Raw genomic sequence first — 24,341 nt, 5'->3', positions numbered from 1 at the left:
TAATGCCTTCCTTTGCCGATATGTGGCCATATCTCATATATCTCTTGACAATTCTCACGCAAATTGTGCTTTACAACTTCGCTTACAAAAAATAACTGCAGCGAATCCCGTTACTTTCTAGTTTGCTTTCTTTTGCTTCGTATTGGTCAGTTTTTCGTGATTTCAGTAGGCTAGTCATCATTTGTCAGTGTCAAAGGAAATTCGCATTTGATTTGATTTTGATTATAACTGAACTTAGAACGTCAATAGCTTTTGTTTTCATATTGTTAATAAGTTTTATTGAAAAATAATTCTTTTGATAGCATTCAGTAAGTAATAAAAGTACTGTACTCGCTTGGGTACAATGGCTAATTAGGCACACATATTTTCTAGATAATTATTCACATTGATATGGAATTTCAAAGCATCAAAGCAGCAAGTTTTTACGGCAGAAACTTTCAGAATTTAGGACGTGCCTTGGACTTCGTTGAAACGTCTTCAAACCACAGCAATTTCGACATTGTGTTGATTCCACTAGATCCAGATTATAATACGGATGCGGAGGAAGGTGATGCTGAAGATCTTGTTGCTTGCAACATGCCGCAAAATGTTCCAGGTGAAGTAGAGGTGTTTTGTAGCAGGGACAAAAGGTAAACTTGGTAACTAAATTAGATGGAAAGTCGGAACTTGAAGTTTTTGAAACTTTATTTGACGAAGAAGTAATTAATTTGATTGTTGAGCAGTCTCGCCTTTATGCAGCACAGTCTTTGAAAGTCTTTTTGGATATCTTGCTTTACTGCGGCTACCACTCTATGCCAAGAGAGAATATGTACTGGCAAACAGATGAAGACATTCGTGTACCATTTGTTGCTAACAATATGTCCCGAACCAGATTCAAGGAAATAAAAAAATATCTCCACCTTGCTGAAAATAATAATTTGGTTCTTACCGACAAAATGGCAAAAATAAGGCCTCTAGTAACCCTTCTAAATGAAAAATTTTGAAAGTTTGGATATATACACGAAAAACGTTTAGTTGACGAGTCTATGGAAGTCACTCTTCGAAGCAATTCATTAGAGGCAAAACCTGTAAGATTTGGCTTTAAAAATTGGATGCTGACGAGCAGTTGTGGTTATTTGCATCAATTCGAAACCTATTGGCACTATGGCAAAACAGCAAATGCCGCTCGGATCCAGAGTTATTATTGATTTTTTGGACAAAGTAACAAATTCTTAAGATCACATTGTATTTTTTGATGATTTTTTTACGTCACATGACCTGCTTGTTTTGTTGAAACAAAAAGGTTTTCGAGCTATTTGTACTGTACGCGAGTCTAGGACAAAAAAATGTCCGCCGAAATCGCATGCAGAGTTCAAAAAAGAAAAAAGAGGATTCTATGATCACAGATACGATCCTGCCAATAAAATACTTTTTGTGAAATGGAATGACAACAGCGCTGTGAGTGTGGGCTCAAACTTTGAAGGTATCGAACCGATGCTTTCAGTCAACCGATGGTGCTCGAAGGAAAAAGCAAAAGTAAATGTAAAGCAGCCGAAAATGATCGCGTTGACCTTCATGATCAAGCCATCAATAATTACCGAATTAAATTTCGTGGCAAAATATGGTGGTGGCCACTTTTTACAGTAATGAATTCTGTGATGGTCAATGCCTGGAAGTTGCATAAAATGGTCTACAAAAGCAACATAGACTTATTGCAGTTTCATCGTGCTATTGTTCGTCACTACTTGCGAAACTATACACAGCCTTCAGCGTCATCCAAGCGATCGGTAGTTCCCTCTGTAGCATTTTTTAGTGGAAACCATTTTCCGAAGCGAATAGCTAAACAACTACGCTGTCAAGAATTTCAGAACCGAATAAAATTGACTTGCGAGCAATGCGACGTAGCACTTTGCGTAGAGAAGGATTGTTCCAAAATGTTTTATTTAAAAACATGAGCATACATTGTGCCATTGTACTCGCTTGGGTACAGGTCCCAGAAACCTACTTTACTCGTACATAGATTTTTTAATTTTTGTTTTTATTTTTAAGTAGTATATGTATTTTTCATTAAAATAAAAAAAATTAACATAAAAAGTTTTTGTTTTAAAGACAACAATTGTCGATATGTCGATAGAAAATAGCTTGAAAAGTGACAACTGCCGAAATAACAGGCTATTGCAACAAATTAGCGGTCTCCAAACACTGGCAAAAATGCAAAGACTTCAAAAAAATGACGAAGTCATAAATGATTCCAATCCAATCATTAGCTCTTTTAGTTCAAAACCATAATGCCCAAATCCTAAAATGTCATACTCCCAAAATATGTCAAAAAGCTCAAAAAGAACAAAAAAAATCGCCAAAAAAACCCACAGCAATGTCGAAACGCCCAAATAAATTTAAAATGTAGGAACTCGCAAATTTCTAGTGTTATGCCCAAAAGATTGTTTTTTTTAATTTGGATTTTGGGTTTTATGATATAAGGGTTGGGCTTTGTGGCATTTATTTTGGACATTACGAAGATCATAATATCTACCGTTTCATATGTCTAACGACATAAACCCAAAATCGTAAAATAACTTAAGGCAATAAGAAAACGTCACAAACCCCATTCACAATGTCATACCACCCAAACCAACTTTCAAAGCCTTTAGGTGATTGGGCTTTGAGGCGAGTATAAAAAGTGAGGTGCCGGGCCATGCTACACACCCTTCAACCCCTCTGCTTGGGCTCACTATAGGATTTGGTGTTTCGACAATGCATTAAATTGAATTATAAAATAAACTTAACTAAAATTTGAATTAAAATACCCTATTGTGAATTATTATTAAATGGTATAAAATTCAAATAGCCCGCCTTATCGGCCATATTAATAATAAAATTTAAATTGAAAAGAAAAAGAAGAAAAAGAAACTGAAACAATACCGAAATAAAACGTTCATTCTACCAAGTAACCGCAACTTAACCACGTCTTTTATTTTTTTAATCGAATATTTACTAAAAGTTTAATTTATTTCGAAACTTTAAAAAGTAATTTTTAAGCTCAAAATAGAGCTAGTTTGTAAAAAACATTATGAATTTTCATTTGGGTAAGCTACGAAGTTGGGTATATGCAAAGTTTTTTTTGGATTTAATGGATTTGAAGAAACTTTGCAAACACACAACTTCGCACGTACTCCAAATTCTATAGTGACCAAAAGCATTGGAGTTGCAGAGGGGCAGCATGTTCCCCTATAATATTTCGTTTTATTTCACTTTGAAAATTGGCAATATTTCGCTTTCTGAAAGTAAAATAAAGCCAAACATATTTGTTACGCTTTCTTGACGTTCCGAGTTTTCGGTTGATCTGACATTTCTTTCGGTTAATGTTTGTCTTTGAACGATAAAATTTAAAAATAAAATTGTTGTAATCGCCAAATAAAGCGAAAATATAGTCAGAATGTCTAAATGTTGAAACACATGACATAAGTTATTTTAAAAGTGATTTGACCAATATGGTATTAATTTTGTGTTTTGTGTCATTTTCTTTCTGAAGAAATTTTTGGTTGATAAGAGACTTTTTTGAGCATTTTTACTATATTTGCGTTATTTTATTGGATAATAAGACCGAACGCTTCTTTTTACTAGCAATTTCAGAAAACCCAACAAATTTTTACGCTAAAAAGTTCGGTTATATTGCCGAAATCGTACAACAACAAAATGTTAATAATATTGTGGTAGACGAAAAGACCTAACAACGATCTTGGTGGATAATTGTGATAACATGTTAAGGAACAAACACGGTTAGGAAACTTTTTTAAATTGAGACTGTAAAATACTCACCATGTTTGTACTGAATTCCAACAATTTTAGGGATTCATTCAAGATCAAGAATGGCTTGTGTCGAAAGAAGACAACTTCAAAAGGGAAAGCTGATCAAATTGCGGGCTATTCAAAATAACTCTTTTTGCAAAACTTTATACCCAAGATAATGTAAATGAAAGAGATAATGTAAAGACTTCAGGTGAATATTTTCAAATGATTTCATTCAATCATCTTAAAGTGAATAATTCATTAAATCGAATCTTAAAATTAAATAAAATATAGATTAAGTTAACAAAAAATTCCATTCTCTTACTTTATATCGGTATATTTTGTGAGGGTTGCATTGGATCAACAGTTTTTAATTGAACTTTGAACTTAATATTATTAGTTGTCAAGCTTAACGTAAAATGTTTTATACACACCAATCACCATCTGAAATGCTGGTAAAACCCAAGTTCCAAATAAAAATTAAATTTAATTTTTTTTTTCAAAAAATTCATTCTTTAAAGTTTTATACATTTGAGTCAATTTTGTTGAATATTTCAAAAATGTTGTCTGTTATGTATTTTTCATTCTTATCAAATAAATACATAACAGACAAAATGCTTTAACCTAATTTTTATTTAGCTGTACACGTATGTTATAGGTATTGATTAGGTAAGTTATATCAATCATATCTGAATGAGGTTCAAATTCCTTTTCTTAAAAGCTATCAGGTATCAATTTTTAACTGCTTCGAATCGAATCAAAAAGTTTTATAGAATAACTAAATGTTTGTTTTAGGAAAAAAAAATAACAACAAAAAAAAAACAGATAAAGTGAGTTTATTCATTCATATTTAAATAATAAATTTTGTTTCTTCTATACTTGCTCCAATTTTTGTGTTTTATATAAGAGTTACTTTCAACACTTCCGTGTGTGCACAGACAAAAAATTAATTCTTCTTTTTTGTTTAAATCACCTGTGATAAGATAATGATTGTATAAGCAAGATACAAAGAATATTCCTTCAGACGTCATTATTTTGGTCTTTTAGATTTGTGTTCTAAATATTTTTAAAATTCTATCAAGAAACCACAAAAAAGTGGTTCTCCTGCTTCACCCTTATTATTCGATCCAGCTTTACTGAACCGTTGTTCGGATAGAACGCTCCAAAAATTGTTTTGTTGGTCGAAGACATAACTCTTGCAATTTAACCTCGAAAGAGTTTTATTACGAAATTGTCAATTCGTTTTGATTCGAGCCCCCAGGTTTTTTAGGACCCCGTTTGAAATATCATGAACACAAAAAGATTCGACTGTTCGATGTACAGTGTCGTAACCACTGACGCTGGAACAAACAAAACTTTCCTTTCTGGAAAGGAGCAACTTTGAGCCACACAGGACAGCCAAAAGCGATCATCGGCCGTGTGAGGCCATGTATCAAATTATCTTTCACTTTGAAACAGCCGTTTCGTCAGATCGAAGGCTCCTCTGGTCAAAGCGTTTATTTGAGTGTCAAAATGTAAATACTGATCTAACCAGACACCTAGTTACCTCACTACACTTTTGCTCAATAATCGCCGCTTGTAAAGATCAACGATGACCATCTTGCGCTAATTCTGGCACGTATCCCTCGTCGCAATATCGCTGAATCTTGGCGAAATCACGCTGCAAAACAATACTTACCTTTCAGGCTGTTCTGTACCCAATTGCAGTTACCTTGGTTAGACTACCTATCAGATCGCTGTTGTAAATGCTGAAGATAATCGGCGAGTTAACCACTTGATCTGTTGAAGACTATTTTTGAATAATGTGGAAGAAGTTGCATTGCCACTTTTAATAACAAGCTTTCTATCGGTGAGCATATCATAAACAACAATAGTTTTCTTATGCTAAGCCTACTTAGTTTTTGATAGAGACCATCTTACCATCCCGCGGCGTCGAAAGTCTTTTACAAATCTTCTAGGACAGTACCTGATTTATTTTATTGCATATCAGAAACAATCTTACACGCTGAATCAACTGTCTCATTAACCCCCATTGAATCCGAACTGTTTATCCGAAATTATTTTGTTGACTGCAGCCCTTTTTTGTCAGAGCTTTATTGATGATCTTTTAGAAGACTTTGCAGATACTCCGAAAAAGACTTATCAACTAAGATTTGCATGCGTTAGAGTTGTCATTTTTTATTTCGGGAAGAAGATGAACTACAACGGTCTTTCAATTTACTGAATAATATGCATTAATCAAGAGTGTGGTATAAAACATGTCAATTGCCTCCATTGGTAAATGTCTTAGTATAACTTTGGATATACCATCGACACCTGCTGACTTTTTGTCTTTTATTGAGTTAAGAATGAGCTGAAGCTCAAAATTCGTTATTAACAAGAGACTGGTTCAAGTTTGCACAGCGGTTATGGCATTGCCAAGATCGGCATGTAACCACAGTTCTCAGATCGCCATTTTGCCATTTCATTTCGAAGGTAAAAGTGATCAAGCAAGTCTCTGTTTTCTTTTTTTTTTTATAATAAGCGCACACTCAAAGGGATATATTACCCTTATTATGTAGACACAGTGTGAGCACTAGGAAAGGGAGAGAGGGTTTGAAAGGAGATGTCGGTGAACATTGGTTTTGAATTCCTGAATATTGCAATAGCTGGGAAAGACAGAGTGTGGCAAGGCATTCCACATTCGCATAGTACGGCTAAAGAACGAATCTCTGTACTTGACAGTACCACCGAAGTTGTGCTCGAGGGTATATTGATGAGCATTCCTATTGCAGTTGAACTTTTTAAGGGGAGGAATGCAGCTGGCTATTTCCCAAGGGCAAAAACCATTAAAATAATGATAAAAGAGGGTGAGACAAGAAACATTTCGAGACGATGTTCAAGTGACGTAAATGATCTTATGATGGTAATATCATCAATCAATCTAAATGCTCTACGTTCAATACTATCCAAGAGGCTTAAGTAAGTTGCAGGAGCAACAGGCCAGATATGGGAGTTATACTCACGCTTTGGACGTATATAAGTCTTGTAAATAACAGCCAGATCAGAGGGGGAGAAAAACTTCTTGCATCGCCTTAGAAAACCCAAACATCTTGCGGCATTTTTGGCGACATCGCGTATGTGATCGTTCCACAAAAGGTTGTTGGTGATACACATACCGAGAATATCGAGATATTTAGTTTCCTCGATGCAAGTGCCATTTATGGATAATGGCAGGGGGGGTATATTTCGCTTTAACGATACAAAACAGCATTGCGTTTTCGAAGCATTAAATTCTACGCGGTTTCTTATTCCCCATTGTACAATGCTGTTTAGGTCGGAATTTAATGAGCTTATCATATTTTGTCGTTGCAGTTCCACATCCGAAGAAGAGGGATGTGAATCTGAAAACGAATATGAAAAGCTAAGAGTACTATCGTCGGCGAAACAATGTATTGGATTAGATGTTGCAGACAGGAGATCATTAATAAAAATGAGAAAGAGTGTTGGAGATAAAACAGAGCCCTGGGGCACACCAGCATTTATTTTGTGGTTTACAGACTTGAATCCATCCAATACAACTTGTATTGAACGATTTGAAAGGTAATTACTAATCCAATGAAGGAGGGATTCATGAAAACCGAAAGCACGCATTTTCGATAAGAGATCATGATGCTAAACCCTATCAAATGCTTTTGAAATATCAAGTGCAATAATCTTACTTTCTCGCAAACTATGTAAGGTTTGTTCCACTGTTCGGTGAGATGAACCATGAGATCACCAGTGGACCTATTGCTACGAAAGCCATACTGTCGGTCATTAAGAAGCTTCCGTTCTTCAAGATATTTCTTGAACTGATAATTAATCAGCGTTTCCATGACCTTGGAAAAAAAGGACTTAAGTGCAATCGGGCGACGGGCGGTAATTAAACGGTGATGAAGATTCGCCTTTTTTGGGAATAGGCTGGACAAATGCGGTTTTCCATCCGCTCGGAACAAGACCTGACGAGTAGGACAGATGAAAAAGCTTACGCAGTGGTTTTGCCAGCGATGAAGAACACCTCTTCAGAACAATTGCGGGGATACCATCCGGACCAGCAGATTTATGTATGTTCAGATCTTGTAGGACTCTCGCTACAGTACGGGTGCGAAAAAATATTTGCCCCATAGAATCATTAACTCGCTCAAGTACAGGCGGAGTCATAACACTCACTGGCACTGTTGAATTGGCGGCGAACTGCCTAGCTAAGAGATTTGCTTTCTCTAAAGAGCTAACAAATGGAGTGTCATTCACAACGAGCGTAGGAACCAAGGAAGAAGAAGAATTCCTCATATTTTTTACAAATGACCAAACATTTTGACTGCCTTTGGGACATTGCAGTATTTTTTGCCGTAATTTTTGGTCATGTAAAAATTTGGTCCGTCGAATATGGGCGTTCCAGGTCTTCCTGGCTTGCTTGAACTTATTCCGGTTTTCCTCAGTTGGATTGGCTTTAAAACAACGGAAACTTACCTTCTTGACCCTAATAACCTCTTTACAGCTCGCATCGAACCATACGTTTTCCTTAGGTCTGAAGCTTTTAACCCTATTCGGGATAAAAGTTCTCATTCCCAGGGAATCAAACTTGTGATCATATCAGCGCTGGCGTCAACGTCACTATCGAGGAAGCATAGTGACCAGTTAAAGATCCTGAAGTAATTATTGAGACCGTCCCAGTTGGCTTTCTCGTATTGCCGAACGGTTCTCCTAGGAGCTCTTTCTTTAACTGGAGAGTTTTTACATGAGAAATTTGCTGATATGACACAATGGTCAGATGTGCCTAGAGGATTCTAGATCATGGTTGAATCTAATGCTAACATGCACCTTTAACACTTGCTAAAAATCAGCTTCCACTGCCTCCACCTTTTCATTACGATCTTCAATTGAGTAAAAGTCATTATTAAAGATGATTCTTCCGAATCAATTTGCGGTGTCAGAAATATGCCTGTGATCTCTTCAGTTCTTTGGAGTTTCAGATACGGAAAATCATTATCATTCTTTTTCTTAAATATCTAGTTGATTTTGACCAAATCTTGTAGTCTGAGATTGTGATTGATAACCTGTAATTATCCTTAGTCAACAGATTGATACTTTTTATTGACGACTTCAGTGACCTAACCTACAAGTCGTTCGGGTTCAGTAAGCCACTCTTGTTTCCGTGTAGTGCGTCTAGAGTCGCGTTTCTGTAGACGTCCATATGGTCCCGTTGTCCGTTCCATCATCGTTCGTTGCATTGTTTCACCCATCTGTTGTAAATGTTGGCTAACTTCTATATGTCTTAGATTTCTGTTCTTCGGTAGGGCTATGTCACTCGACCGAATTTTTTTTATTGAAAAAGGTATTGAAAAGTTCAAATGTTTAGAATAATTGCGCTTAAAATCAAATCATTACATTTGGGTGATACATTTAAAAACAGTCCGATTTTCAAAGACTTCCTTATCAAACAATTCGGTTGTATTGTTTGTGCGCCTGTACGGAAAACACTTTCATTTTCATTTCCGCAGAAAAAATATCTCAATTTTTGTACCCCACCAACAGTTTAATTTAGTCAATTTATAAAAATACTTTCTGATAGACAAAAATATATTTTAAAAAAACCTCAAGATCACATGCAAGATAGAGCCAATCATAATATTTACATTTTGTTCTGGATTAAATTAAATTAAAAAAAAAAACTGAGAATAATTCAAAGCCATAAATCTTTTTAACGACATCTTATTTAATAAAAAAGAAACAAAAAATATATCAACTCGCGGTTTTCTTTTACAAAAGAAAATGATTTTTTGTTAAACTCATTTATATATCAGCAACATTATACTTGCTTGAATCATTTATCATTATTAATCATTTTCTATTTCTATTTTAATTATGAATTTAAATAAAACAAAACAAAAAAAACGGATACGATCACCACAAGCTGAGAAAATTCTATTTTTTTTAAGTTTTATTTAACCAAATTTACAACTCGCTTGTAGCATTAATTGAAGATACATAAACGGGTATTATATCTTAATGTTTATTCGTTAAGAAACAAAAGATGTCATTTCTTGATCAATAATTTACATTTGCTTTAACTTCAATAATTTGGTCGTATCTCCACTTAATTCTATGGAGATTTTGTGTATTTTGTTTAGTGAAATTTAAATTGAAATTTTTCAAACCTATAAGAAGAAGCCACCTAAATAACAGAAGAAGAAAGAAATAAAGACCAACCACAGCCGCTTATTTAAATGAAAGTGACCCCCTATATTGGTGAAGATTTGTTTTTCCTGATAAATCGGACTAAATGTGTTATTCTGTGCGTGTGACTCTTTTGGTTTTCCTTCAAAAATTAAAAAAAAAAATGTTAAAACAAAATTGGAGACATAATTTAGAAACCAGGATGCACTAATAGAAAATCACAGGGGTAAAGACCAAACTAACACTGCCGATCACTTAGATAGATCCAAATAGGAATTACTTTCGCACCTATTGTGAGTGTTAACTATGAATTGATAGTTAATAAATAATGAAATTCGAGCTTGTCAAACCTAATTTAAAGAAAAATTCAATTGATAATTATAAATTTGTACGTTATTAACACTTGTCAATTATAATTAAAACCTTCAAAATATTGCTCTTGGTTAAATGTTCAAAATTTGGTATTTGTGATCTATCAATTGATAGTTGCGAAACTATAGCTGATATTGAAGGTGTTGGCAAACGAGTGCAGTTAAATCTATTTATTAGGTGTTATTCAGTTCACGGCCAAGCTAATCAGTGTTCTTAGCTTACTTTTGTAAAATGGCCAGAAACAAATATTCTGACGAAATAAAAGAAAAAAATTATTAAAGCATATAAAAGTTGAATAAGTCAAATTAAAATATTGGAAAAATATTCCATTATAAAATCATTTGTTTTAAAATATCTCTTGGACAGAGTTGAAATATATTAATGGAGTGTAAAACACCATTTGTTCATTCCTACTGTAGTTGCTTCTAAAAAACTCATCACGTCGGTAGAAAACCATACGGAGACTTCTGCAAGGAAAATACAAATTAATACATTCAAGCAAATAAGAACAATTTATGTGGTTACTTAATATGTCTTTTACCATCATTACTGAAAAATATCTCCTTCTTAACTCAAGCGTTCGAATACCAAGGATCTAACACCTTAAAGGATATGGAGGTCTGTCAATACTCCAATTCAGCTTATTAAAAGCATATCTAGTGAAGGATTTCTGCACTCTTTCTATTCTTAAGGAATGAGTGCTATAGTACTGATTCCAAACAACACTGACAAAAGCTGAGTAAGAGCATTTGAGCGCGTAAGGATCAGTGAATTCCTTTGTGTTCCTTCGTACAAAGCCAATCATCTTATAAGCTTTATTAAAAACAAAATCAATGTGGAAATTAAAAAAAAGTTTATGATCTAATATGACTCCTAAGTCTTCTTTTTGATTAACTTTTTCCAAAACAATGTCATTAATTGAGTAATCAAACAAAATGTATGATTTTCTCCTAAAACACGTAAAACACTTAGAGACATTCAGAAAGAGTAAATTTCTATTACACCACAATGCCAATTCATTTAGATCCTCTTGCAATAATGGTTTTGAAAAATTTAAACACCATCAGCATACAATAAATAATTAGAAAATTTAAAAGTATCAGGAATATCATTTATAAAAAATATAAAAAACAATGACTCCCCTGTGGAACACCTGATGTTACTTTGATAGCTTCAGATTTGAATTTATCTATTTTGACGAATTGGGTTCGGTTGCTCAAATAAGAGCTTATCCATTTTTAAAAATGAGAATGGAATCCCAGCAAAGAAAGCTTATGAACAAGAATTTCATGATTTACCCTATCAAAGGCCTTAGCAAAATCTGTGAAAACTATGTCTGTCTGAAAACCTTTATCAAAACCTTTTACTACGGAATTACATAAAACAGTGAGATTAGAAGTTGTTGATCTGCCTGACACGAAACCGTGCTGATATTCAGCAAATACATTTTTGGTAAAAAAATAAAGTTTATCACAAACAATCTTTTCAAATATTTTTGGAATTACAAAAAGCTTATTTTTTGTCTCGATTCTGCTTTGGAAATTGGAGAGGTGAAAGATGTTTTCAATTCATCTATGAATTGACCAGTTCGAAGGAAGATATTAAAAATAAAGCAAAGGGGTATCGCGAAAGATGTTGCACATTTTTTAATGATCTTAGGAGAAATACCATCCAGTCCAGCACTTTTATTTTCATTAATACCTCTTAAGGCTTCAGTAACTTCTATTATGCTTAAATTGATGCTACCGACATCGACAACATAAGGGGGTGAAAATTGTGGAAGTACATTAGGTGATGCAAGAGAATATACCGACTCAAAATAATCAGCAAAAAGATTGCATATGGTTGACAAATCACTGGAAGTGCTGCCGTAAAACTCCATGGAATTTGGTAATCCAGTTGATTTTTTCTTTTTGTTAGTAAATATCCAAAAATATTTACAGTCAACCTTGATTTGTGATTTAGCATTTATAATAGTTATTATATAAAAACTTATTAATTTCCAAAAAAAACAAGCTGGCGAGATTAAAATGTCATCATGACCACATCAACTGGACCGTTAAAAAATGAAGAAAGTACTCTTTTCAGACGTCCAAATTGAATCTCAAGGATTCCCGAGGTTTCTGTCGTGTTAGCATACCAGCCAAAAAGAGTCACTAAATCCACGTAGCTTTGGTATTACTGTGAAACACAGAGAAGGTAACGTAATAGTGAGGGGATTTTTTTCAGGGCACGGACTGGGACCGATTCGCCAATAGATGGCACAATGGATCGTGACATTTTGAAAAATGTAATACTGCCACACGCTGAAGATCAGTTGCCTCTGAAATATATATTTCGGTAAGACGTGATATCAAGAAAATTGCCCAGCACAGTCCCTTGATCTCAACCGCATAGAAAATCTATGGGAAATTGTCTATTGACAAATTTGTTGTAAAGACTGATTTGCAAAAATAAAAACGACCTGTTTCATCAAAATGATATGGCTTGAGAAAGTATCCCAAACAGCTTATAAAAAGTGCTGAAGTGATCAAAAACAAGGGTTTTGCTACCTAATACTAACAATATTATAGTAACACTAAAAAAATTTGTACGGAGTCTGTTCTAAAAGTACCCGTTTTTTCAAAAAAATATTAACTTATTAGTTTAAATCGATGTGGCCCCCTTCAAAGTAGTCCCCCCCAGATATAATACACTTATGACAGCGTTTTTTTTTTAATCTTCGAATCACTCTTGATATTCAGTTTTCTATAATATGTCCTTTAGCATTCTCAGCAATTCGGCCTTTATGTCTTCTATTGGGGAAAAACGCCGTCCTTTCATGGGTTTTTTCAGCTTTGGAAAAAGGAAAAAGTCACACGGAGCCATATCTCTTGAATATGGAGTTTGGGGCATATTATTTTTGGCCAGAAAATTACGAACAAGCAACGACGAGTGAGCAGGTGAGTTATCGTGGTGCAAAAGCCATGAATTGCTATTCCATAAATCCGAGCGTTTTTTTTCGGATTGCTCTACGCAAACGTCGCATCACTTGAAGGTAATACTCCTTATTAACTGTACGACTTTGTGGTAAGAGGTGATGATGCTCTATGTCATTATAATCGAAATGATTTATAATTTTGACCAAGTTTATGTTTGATTTGAGAACAATTAAAGTGGTGATTCTCATCGGATTTGTTGATCTTTTTGATGATTAAATGAAAACAGTTTTCATCTAATTTTTCATCAAAAAGATCAACAAAGCCGATGAGAATCACCACTATAATTGTTCTCAAATCAAACATTATAATCGAAGAAAACAGTAAGCAAAACCTTCAAACTCGATCTAACTTGACGTGCTTTTTACGCTCTTGGTGACGTTGGATGCTTCCAAGTGGACGATTGTGACTTGGTTTCGACATCATAGCCGTACACCCATGTTTCATCACCAGTTATGACTCTTTCAAGCAAGCTTGGATCGTCGTTGACGTCATTTAACAGATCCTGAGCGATACTTATGAGATTGTTTTCTTGCTCAAAATTCAGCAGTTTTGGAATGAATTTTGCTGCCACTCGTTTCATGCCCAAAACATATGAAAAAATGTTATGAGATGAGCCATTTGATATGCCAATTTTATCAGCAACTTCTCTAATTGTGATTCGGCGATCATTTATAACCATTTTTTCCACTTTTTTCATATTTTCATCGATTATTATTGACGTATTGTGTTCGCGGCCATCTTGGAATCGCTTATACCACTCGTAAACACTTGTTTTTTTCATAGCGGACTCACCATAGGCCTTTTGTAACATTTCACACACATTGTTACAATTTAAGTCATTTAAAACGCAAAATTTACAAATTCTTTGACTCTTCAATTCTTCCATTTTTTAAACAACAAAAAAAATCGCCAAGCTTATAAAAACACGTCGAACCTTAGCCACTCTTACAGAAAAGGTAAACAGTGAATATAGCTGTAAATTGCATTATACTTTAAGGGCATGCCTACCAACACAATACAAAACAAATTTGACCTTCGGACTCTCCAAACCCGCGAAATTTAAAAATTCCGGGTACCTTTTGTTGTTTTTTTTTTTAACAGCCTAATATTGAACTATTTGTACTAATTGTGCTATATTTAGTGAACTATATATTACAAAAACCATTTTATTTTATTTATTTAAATTTTCAAAAAAAAAATATCCAATAATTGAATTCTAAATCTGTTTTTTAATTATGTACTTATCAAGGCAATTAAAGTTGCTTTTGTTTTGGCCAACACTATATGTCCCAAAAACATATGCTATTAAAATAGACACAGTTAAAAAAATATACAAAACTAACCCAATATTTCAATACTCCTAATACCTAAGTCACTGAGGCCGAGTGTAAATCGTGTATCGTTGTAACATTATCGGTTGTCGGCGGCGGCGACGCGATGAGTTCTTCAGGTTCGATACATATGTTATCGGTTTTTCTTTCTACCTAAAGATTGAAAAAAAAAACACTTAGTCTTTAAATTCTATAGGGTTCCTTTGCGCTAGCACTTCAGGTGAATAAATTGGAAGTGTGAGAAAAGAAATTTTATTCAATGTTTATTTTTGATATGCGATTTTGCTCTCGTTTACAATTTTAATTTTTTTTTTTTCATCAAACATTTGTCACTTTTTTCAGTGAATTTTTATTTGTTATTTTCGACAGAGAAATATTAGATGAAATTAGGATTGTTAGAAAATCAATCAATATATTATACGAATAGAAAATTAATTGTAGGCGTAAAATTGTGAACTATGTTGTATATTTATAAGTAAAATAGGAATATTTTTTGGACGTTGACACCTTTGTATAGATTACTTCCTGGCAATGATGAAAAATTGTGTAAAATAAATTTAAAAATATACAATGATTGCTTTTCAAACTTAAGATACAAATACAAAAATACAAAATTGGGTCGCACATGTATTTTTACGATGTATACTATGTATTGTACATATTGTCAAATAAAAGGATTTCAGAATTCAGAGGAGTATCAAAAGTACTTTGTTGTTTCGATAGTTTTACATTTAAATCGTAGTTAGAAAAGCCTTTAATTTTTTGTTGGGCTTATTCTTGTTACTGTGGGAATTATGTTTCTTCAAATTAATCAGATTATAGGCGATTCTGTTGACGAATTATCTGGAAAGTTAGATGAACATTTTTGCAAAAGAACACATTTTTTGTTTGGCTTATTATTCGATTGTTTATACTTTAAAAAATATCCTGTGAAAGATCGTACGAGTGTCTTGAATTGTTTTTGAATGTCAACGTTCCCTACCTGCCTAAAGATAAAGTTCCAGATATTACGAAAGCTAGATGTAAAGGAGAATTCACACAAAACAACAACAAAAGTTATAATGGTTTGATATGGCACTTTGGGCATTCAAGGCGGGATGAAAACTATGTAGCTTGATAATTTTTTAGGAGTTTTAATACTCATTATGATTTGTATAATACTTCAAAAATGATGAAAATAATGAATTTGTTTGTCGGCCCTTTTGCGGGAGAATATGCAGTCCAAAGAGGTGACTGCCGAATCAAAAAGGAGATATGTCACATGCCCGGGACAATCATCAGCATGACAGACATTTTTCGAGGAAGAAAAAGTTTTTTTGTATTGCAGTTTTGAACGTATATGTATTTTATTCAAGCAAAAATCAAGAGTTTAAAGTTTAAATTCGTTTTTCTTGAAACCACATTTTTCAAAAGTACTCACATAACTTAACGAAAATGTTTGATTTCAAATTGAAACTTTATGTTCTTAAATATATCAACTTTGCAATGAAAAATGATTTTTGGATTGGTTGAAAATTGTCAACTTGGCATTAAGAAACGCAATTTTTTTTAAACTACGTCATTTTGTTAATTTTTAAAATTTATCAAAAATCGTAGGTCATTGTATTGCAAATATTTTAAACTTCAATAATCTCTTAGAACTCTTTTGTTTCAGATACTTATTGGGCGGAAATCATGTCAGCAGTTGGGAAACTTTTTTCGGCACCTCCGAAGACAGCACATAACTCCGTTATTATTCCATATTATTGTACAAAAAAATCTAAAAAAAAGAGGTTGGGATGCGACCCACACTGATAACTTCCCATCCCATCTGTCTGTTTGCCTTCCTTAAAAGTTTGAAGGTTTTCGTGTTGGGTTCAAAAAGTTGTTAGTTAAATTATTCTTCAAAGTTTTAAAATTACCAACAACTTTTTTCATATAAAGAAATAGTTTAGTCTGAAAATCTAGTTTTTTTTAAATAGATTTTTAGTCCAAAACAAATTTTACCAATTTTAGTAGTATTTCTTTAATTTTTACAAATTGGATGAATGAAATTAAGTTAAGAGACATCAAGAACCGAACATCAATTTTTACCAAATTTGCGTATTATTTCTTGTAGATTTTATATTTTTTATGAAAAAACGGACTGTTGGACTTATAAAAAAACTACTGAATATCGAAAACAATATTTTCTGCGAAATAAAAAAAGTTTGATGACAATATTTTTAATTTTTAAAAAGCTATTTGAGTCGAAAGTAAATTTTTATAAAGTTTTACTATTGTTTTTTTTTGTTAGGTTTTTATTTTTTTGCAAAAAAACTGTCAATTAGATTTTTCTCAAAATTTTACTGAAAGTTGACAACTATTTTTTTTTAAAGATAAAAGTAAATTAAAGCCAAAATATCAAAGTTTTGAAAAGATATTTGATCCAAAAATCCGACTTTTATTAATTTATTTGTTTAAGTTTTCATTTTTGTAAAAAAAAAACTATCAATTCGATTTTTCTTAAAATTGTTCTGAATGTTTGAAACAATATTTCTTATGAATTAAAATTAGTTGGAAGCCATAATCTCAAATTTTTGAAAAGATATTTGAGTCGCAATTTAAGTTTTACCAACTTTGAGTAATGTTTTTTTAGGTTTTTATTTTTTATAAAAAAAACTGTCTATTCGATTTTTCTCAAAATCTTACGAGATGTTCGTGGCACAAAATTATTTTGGAGATGAAATCATTTTTTATTCGTAATATTTTCGAGGTTGCACATTTTTTTTTTCAGTTTTTTTGATTTATAAAATTGGATTTTTTTCGAGAATGTGTAGCCATCTTCTTAAGATATGATCGACAATTTAGGGCTGTTAGTGAGTAAGTGGAGACAGAGTCTAGGGACTTTAACGCAGCTTTGCTATTGATATAATGTTTTCTCTAAGCCAGGATAGGACTTCTTTTGTAGCCAGGATTTCAGCTTGGAACACGCTACAGTGATCAGGTAGACGAAAGGAGAGACTTAAGTTTATTACATACGCCTTTACCAACCCCATCCTCCGTTTTTGATCCGTTTGTATAAAAGTTTATAGGATCATCGTTCAAAAATGATGTATTCTCCCAAGATGACCTGGCAGGTATAGTCACTTTGAAGCTATAGTTATTAAACTGAGGATGGGGTATGGTGTAGTCAATATTACTGTTCTGAACGAGTTCAAAATAGTGGTGTGGCCAATTCCATTACAGATCCACAGAGAGGAGGCTTGAAGCCGTATGGCTGTATTAGCGGCCGTTTGCTTGCTAAAAATGTCCAGTGGTATTAGATGGAACAGAACATCAAGTGAGGCGGAGGGGGTAGAGCGAAGTGCTCCTCCCATATGCAGGTAGGCTGTTCGTTGGACTTTGCTGAGTTTATCACGATATGTCGTTATATCTAGCACCGCCCACCATACCGCTACTCCATAATTAAGTATCGGCCTTACGACCGAGATGTATAGTCAGTGTGTAATGCGGGGCTGTAGGCCCCATTTATTACCAATGGCCTTTTTACAGGAGAACAGGGCTACTGTGGCCTTGTTTATTCTCTCTTGAAATACTAGGTTTCCAACTTAATTTCTTATCCAAAATGACACCCAAGAATTTTGCTTGTTCAAAGAATTTAAGTGGTACGCCGTTAATGAGGGAAGGGTCAATGAGTGGGACTTTGTATTTCCTTGTGAAGAGGACAAGGTCGGTTTTTTGTGGGTTAACGCCTAGTCCATACCGATTTGCCCATCTGGTGAGCTTATTTAAAGCGTTTTGTAAGAATTCTTTTAGTATATTGGGATGTTTACCCGTTACTGCAAAAACAACATCGTCCGCATAAGCAAACACTCTGTATCCCTCTCTTTCTAGAGTAATTAGTTATTCATTTATTACTAAGTTCCAGAGGAGAGGGGATAGGACACCACCTTGTGGTGTACCTCTGCTGACACCCCTTTGTGCAGTAAAAGCGCCCAGTTTTGAATTGATAATCCTGCAGCATCTGATTAATCAATTCGCTAATCGACTTATCTACCTTCAGAGATGTCAATACACGTGCAATTGCAGATGTGTCGATATTGTTAAATGCACCTTCTATATCTAAGAAGGCAACTAAGGTGTACTCTTTATGATGGAGAGAATATTCGATTGTACGTTCTATACTGTGTAGAGCCGTTTCAACTGATTTCCCTTTGTTGTAGGCGTGTCAAGCCTTTGAAAGGAGGAACTTATCAATACTTGCCCTTAAGTGAATATCGATCAAACGTTCAAAAGTTTTGAGAAGGAATGATGATAAGCTGATAGGGGTAGGTCTTTAGGGTTAACGTGGCTGAATTTTCCAGCTTTTGGAATAAAAACGACTCAAACTTGTCTCCAAGACATCGGGATGTATGCCAATTAAAGGCATCCCTTGAAGATGTTTTGTAGGATGAGTATTAGAAAACTTGCATTTTCTTGCAGTTCAGGTGGAATTATACCATCCGGACCTGCAGATTTATATGGCTTAACGCTGTTAATAGCCCATTTCATGGATGCTTCAGAGCAATCTTCCACGTTGCTACAGAAGTTTTTGATTTGAGACTTAAACACTGATAAATTTGATACAAATTTTCATAAGTCGAATTTTCATTAACAAAACTCCGAAAAGTGTAAAGTAATATGTATTTTTTTTTTTCGAGACATTAAACCCATTTAGTATTATTCCTTTTTTATTTTTTGGAATAGATCCAAAAATTATTATTGTATTCCATATCATTTTTCGTTCAAAAGATATTTTAATAAGAAAAGTTTTTTTAAAAAGTAATAATAATAATAATATTGGAATTAATTTATTTATTAACTTCATCTATCGAGCTAAATCTTACAGATTGCTTTAAACTACATACTAATTAATTAATCATTTAAATATTGCTTAATAACATTCCTTTCTAGACACAATTAATAATTCGCCAATTTTCTAAAGAGTTCAGACCAATTAAAGCACATCTTCTAATAACAAGGCATTGAATCCAAATTCCATTTAAGTTGTCGAACTACAAATTTTGTAAAAGACTTTTGAACTTTCTCAATACGATTTTCTTAAAACTGTATAATGAGGATGCCATACAATACCGCTGAAGCATATTCCAAATGAGGAATGAGACATAGACGGATTTTATTGCATATGGAAAGTTCGGCACAATTTCTTTTAAGAAAGTCCAACATTGAATCCGCTTTAGCAATAACATAATCCATATGCCGAGAGAAATATAATTTGTCATTGAATATTACACCGAGGTCCTTAATCTCTGAAACTATACATAAGAAGACGTTTTAAATTAATCAAATATGTCTTAATGTTTTTTGTCTTAAAATATTTGGCAGGTTTGTATTTAATTTTAAAGAAACTCTTTTCCGATGTATTAAACTTATCGTAAAATAAATATCATGTTTCCAAAACAACTCTTTGCAGCTTTTTGAGTATAAAAAACAAAAAGATAAGTATTTTAGTGTATATTGTCTTTACGTATAGACCAAAATATAATTTTATTTTATGTTCTAACTTGTTCCTGAGATAAAGTCAATAAAAAAACGTATCTCAAACCAACGGATTTTCGGATAAACTCAATCACATCACCTTTAAAACGGTGAAATTAGATTTTAAGGAACTTGGTATGTCGAGATATTTTAAAATTTTCAATTCCAAAAATGATTGTAAAATATAGCATTTGTTGAGATGTTAAATACAAATTATAAATTTCTAAACATTAAATCAAAAATTGTGGTGGAGCTCTAAAAATTAAATTTTTTGAAAACTTACTGAATAAATTTACTAAAAACTTCAAGTTAGTGGTTTTGAGCCTTCATTCATAAGCGCTTCGCGAAAAGTCGAAGAATAAGATTAAATGTTAATGCAATGTGCTTTTTATGACAACGTCATCGTAAACCAGAAAAACCCTCATGTCACTGAAGCGCCATCTGTGAGTGCGTTCGCAGGATTTTTTAAAATCAATATCAAACTATGATATATTTATATTATTAGAAACTTTTGTAGAAGATGGTAAAGAGTTGCAATAATTTTAATTCAAGATGGATATCGGCTGTTAGAAATAATAGGCTTGGTCGAGCTAGCGGTGGCATGTTGTGTGGTAACAAAAACAACATTTTTATAAAACATATTACATTTAAAATTATCGATAGCAAAGTTGTAATAGATTTTATTATTAATTCAAAACACTTTTCCTCTTTACCTTAACTATAGTAATTGGAATTCTGACTTTGAAGAACTTCTTAATTTCATTTTAAGCCAAAATAATGAAAATATTCTATTAATTGGGGACTTAAACGGCAGGATATCAAATTATCAAAACTCTCCTTTTATGAACAATAGATATTTTTCTTTTGAAAGAAACTCTTAAGACGAAACCATAAATACAAACGGAAACCATTTGATGGATTTGATTGAGGATTTTGTTTTTTTTTTTTAAAACTGCATCAAATTTGGTTGGTAGTTATGACTCTAAAGCTTTCTGGGCCAATGTGAGCATTTTGAGTGACCGTAATAGGTCAGTTATAAATCCAATTGGAGTGGATATACTGGCATTGCACTTTGAACAACTTCATAGCTGATCCATGCCAGAAGTCTATATGCTTTGCACTGCTTTTTATATATATGTATTGAAGAATTAGACGCTCCACTCTCAATGTTAGAACTGGTTGTTGCGCTAAAAAAAATGAAGAACATCAAGGATGCAGGGCTGGATGGCATACCAGCTGAGTTCTAAAAAAACGCCACCTTGCAGTTTTTAGGAGGAGCAGTTTTCAGGAATTTTCCAGTCCTTATCTATCTCTACAATTTTTAAAAAAGGTGACCCTATTTTATCTGAAAACTATAGAGGCATCTCTGTGCTTAGTTCTCTAAGGAAATTATTCACCCAGATCCTCTATTCCAGGCTTGTAAGATGGGTCGAACAAAACAACAAAATAAGTTGCTTTCAGGCGGGCTTTCGAGCTAATCTTTCGACAATCGACCAAATTTTCACTCTCACGAGTGTTGCTAGGCGTTACTTGAAAATAAATAAATAATAAAATAAAAATAAATTTTTACTCTTTTTTCGTTGACTTTAAATCAGCATTTGACACCATTAACAGAAGATCTATACTATTTATACTTGCACCTATGGGGTATCGACAAAATTTATCCGAATCTATGAGCAGCTGCTCTCAAATATGACAGCAGTAGTTTTAAATGGTAGTAGCAAATCGAAACCATTTAGTTGCAATACAGGTGTGCCTCAAGGCTGCATTTTAAGCCCGCTTATCTTTTCACTATTTATAAATGATATTGAAGACTATATCTCTGGTGGTGTTACTTTTAGTTACTGGTTTTGGGCCATCATTTATAGGCGTTTCGCAAAAAGTCCAAAAATCAAATTAAATGTTACAAGTTGGCCTTTCTTACAAATAGCTTATTCCATTTTTAATGTCATGTATATACGACCCAGTCTAGAACTTTATTTTTAAAACAAAACACAATTTCAAACCATTTGTATGCGTGTGTTTTGTTTGGTATTAGTACATATCTACGTTTTATTATGGGTTAATTAAATATTTACTAACTTAGCAGATCTGGTTGAAGGTATTTTTCGTTATTGTTAAAAATAGTGTTGCTAGGGGTCGGCAGCAGCTGATGGTAAATATTATAACAACTTGTGCTTATAAAGTATAAGCAATAAAGATTGGAGTGTGCAATATACAAAGGTAAAGAATTCAAATTTTCTTAACTTCTTATATGATATCAAAAAAAAACAAAAAAACATAACATGAACATTTATTAAGTCAGTCAATTATTCAAATCTTATGAAGAGTTGACAATAACTTTACAAGTTATCCCAAAAATGAGTAAGAAGACTTTTTGTTGATGATAATTTCATGGGTTAAAGAACTCCAAGCTTTCTAAACAACATTATTTAACAGAAAAAGATGATTTAGAATTATGGCCCTTATCGTCATTATCATCATCATCATCCTCACTTAGTAAAATAACACACATGTCTATTGTTCAAATATCAACTTTTTTAATTAAACATTAGAATGTTATCTTAATTGACGCCACCACCGACGCGTCCGCTACGGCAAGCCGTACGTTTATAACGAACAAATAAATTTATCGCAACATAATGATTTCTTTATGCTGGCAGACTGATGGTATAATGGGTAAATGTAGCTATAAAACTTTTACAATTATTTTATGACTCACCATTACTTTAAAATTTTATTACAAACTTTAAAGGGCTCGATATAAAATTTTACAAGTTAAAACAATGTTATACATAAATTGTTTGGAGATGTTCTTCTTTTTATTTTATAGATTTTTAAGTGTAACATATTAAAAATGAACTAATTTTAAATTGTTTACTGTGTGTAGTGTTTAGATTGTATATTTTACATCGAAATGTAAATGTAAAAATGTTATGAAACATTGCACAAAAACTGAAATATAAAATATGCATTTTAAGGTAATTGTTGCACACGTAAGGTATCAAAGTTGAAAGTGTTAAAAATTGATTCTAGTGACGTCACATAATATATATAAAGATCTGGTAATATATTGTCCATACGTCAAAACGAAATGTTAAAACTAAATAAGAAAATATTTTTTTTGACTGATGGAGGAATTGAACAAATTTTGAAGATCGTTGTTTATTGCTTAAAACTTTAAAGTTTTAAGAGTTAAAGGATTTTAGCAATTTATTGCTTGAAATTAAATAAAGTTAATTTTTGGGAAGTGCACTTTTTATGGTTTGTCATATAAAAATATGATCAGATTTGGAACAACATTCAGTGTTTCTGGCACAGTTTATTTTCAAAGTTCAACAGAATGTAACTGTGATAAAGGATGAAGCTTTATACCAAACGTGAAAAGAATATGGTTAACGTATTTTGTTGATAATAAAAGTTAAAATTATAAAAATTACAAAGTTTAAAAAGTCATCTAAAATCGTTTTATTGGTGTTTTGCTTTTTAAAGTATAAAAGTGAAATTAAAAGTACTGAAAATTTACTTTGGTAAGAAGTTAAGGGTATTTTTAACAATTCCAAATACAATTGAACTAGTTCAAGGCCTTAATCCTCGCATCACCGGTTATTGTGCTCACATTCAACCTCTTTGTTCACTTCCCATTGGAAGTTATTGTAATGTGTCCAATTTGTCAAATTGAAAATTTTGACATTTCTCGCCGTTTCAAGGTCCCTAGAGTCAAAATAAAAGATTTTTAGAACGAATTCCGTACTTTCGCGACGTTTTTTCGTCGTCCATAGCTCAAGAACCAGAAGAGATATCTACTTCAGATAAATTTTGTTATACAGATGATGAGGCAGAAAGATGCAGAAAGGGCACTAAAGAAAATTGCGTGGGTGGTTTTTTTACCATAGCCGTTTAAAAAAAGAGTGAACATTTTGGTTAACCCTAAATATCTCACGAACCAATGACGCTAGAGACTTGAATTAATTTTTATATTGTAACGTGATACCAAACCAGTATTTTTTTGGAGAAAAATCAAATTAACAGTTTTTTTTATAAATCAAAGAAATTGAACAAAAATGTGTCGCCTCGAAAATTTTACGAATACAAAACGATTTTATCTCCAAAACAATTTTGTGCAACGAAAAATAAAGTTTTTAACATCTGATAAAATTTTGAGAAAAATCGAATTGACAGTTTTTTTTTA

The 24,341-nt window shown here is 32.9% G+C and overlaps 2 protein-coding genes across 2 annotated transcripts in view; both read right to left on the bottom strand.

The window, feature by feature from the left end:
- LOC129947884 (mitochondrial cardiolipin hydrolase) overlaps nt 1-24,341 on the bottom strand; it is a 77,157-nt gene that overhangs the window by 35,644 nt on the left and 17,172 nt on the right. The gene's annotated exons all lie outside the window — the stretch shown is intronic.
- LOC129944876 (protein GVQW3-like) lies at nt 13,681-14,205 on the bottom strand. Its single transcript, XM_056054538.1, has one exon. It carries the CDS (start codon nt 14,203-14,205, stop codon nt 13,681-13,683), a length of 525 nt encoding a protein of 174 aa, XP_055910513.1.

This window comes from Eupeodes corollae, chromosome 2 (assembly GCF_945859685.1).
Source record: "Eupeodes corollae chromosome 2, idEupCoro1.1, whole genome shotgun sequence".
NCBI lineage: Eukaryota > Metazoa > Arthropoda > Insecta > Diptera > Syrphidae > Eupeodes > Eupeodes corollae.
This window is presented reverse-complemented; position numbering and strand designations above follow the sequence as displayed.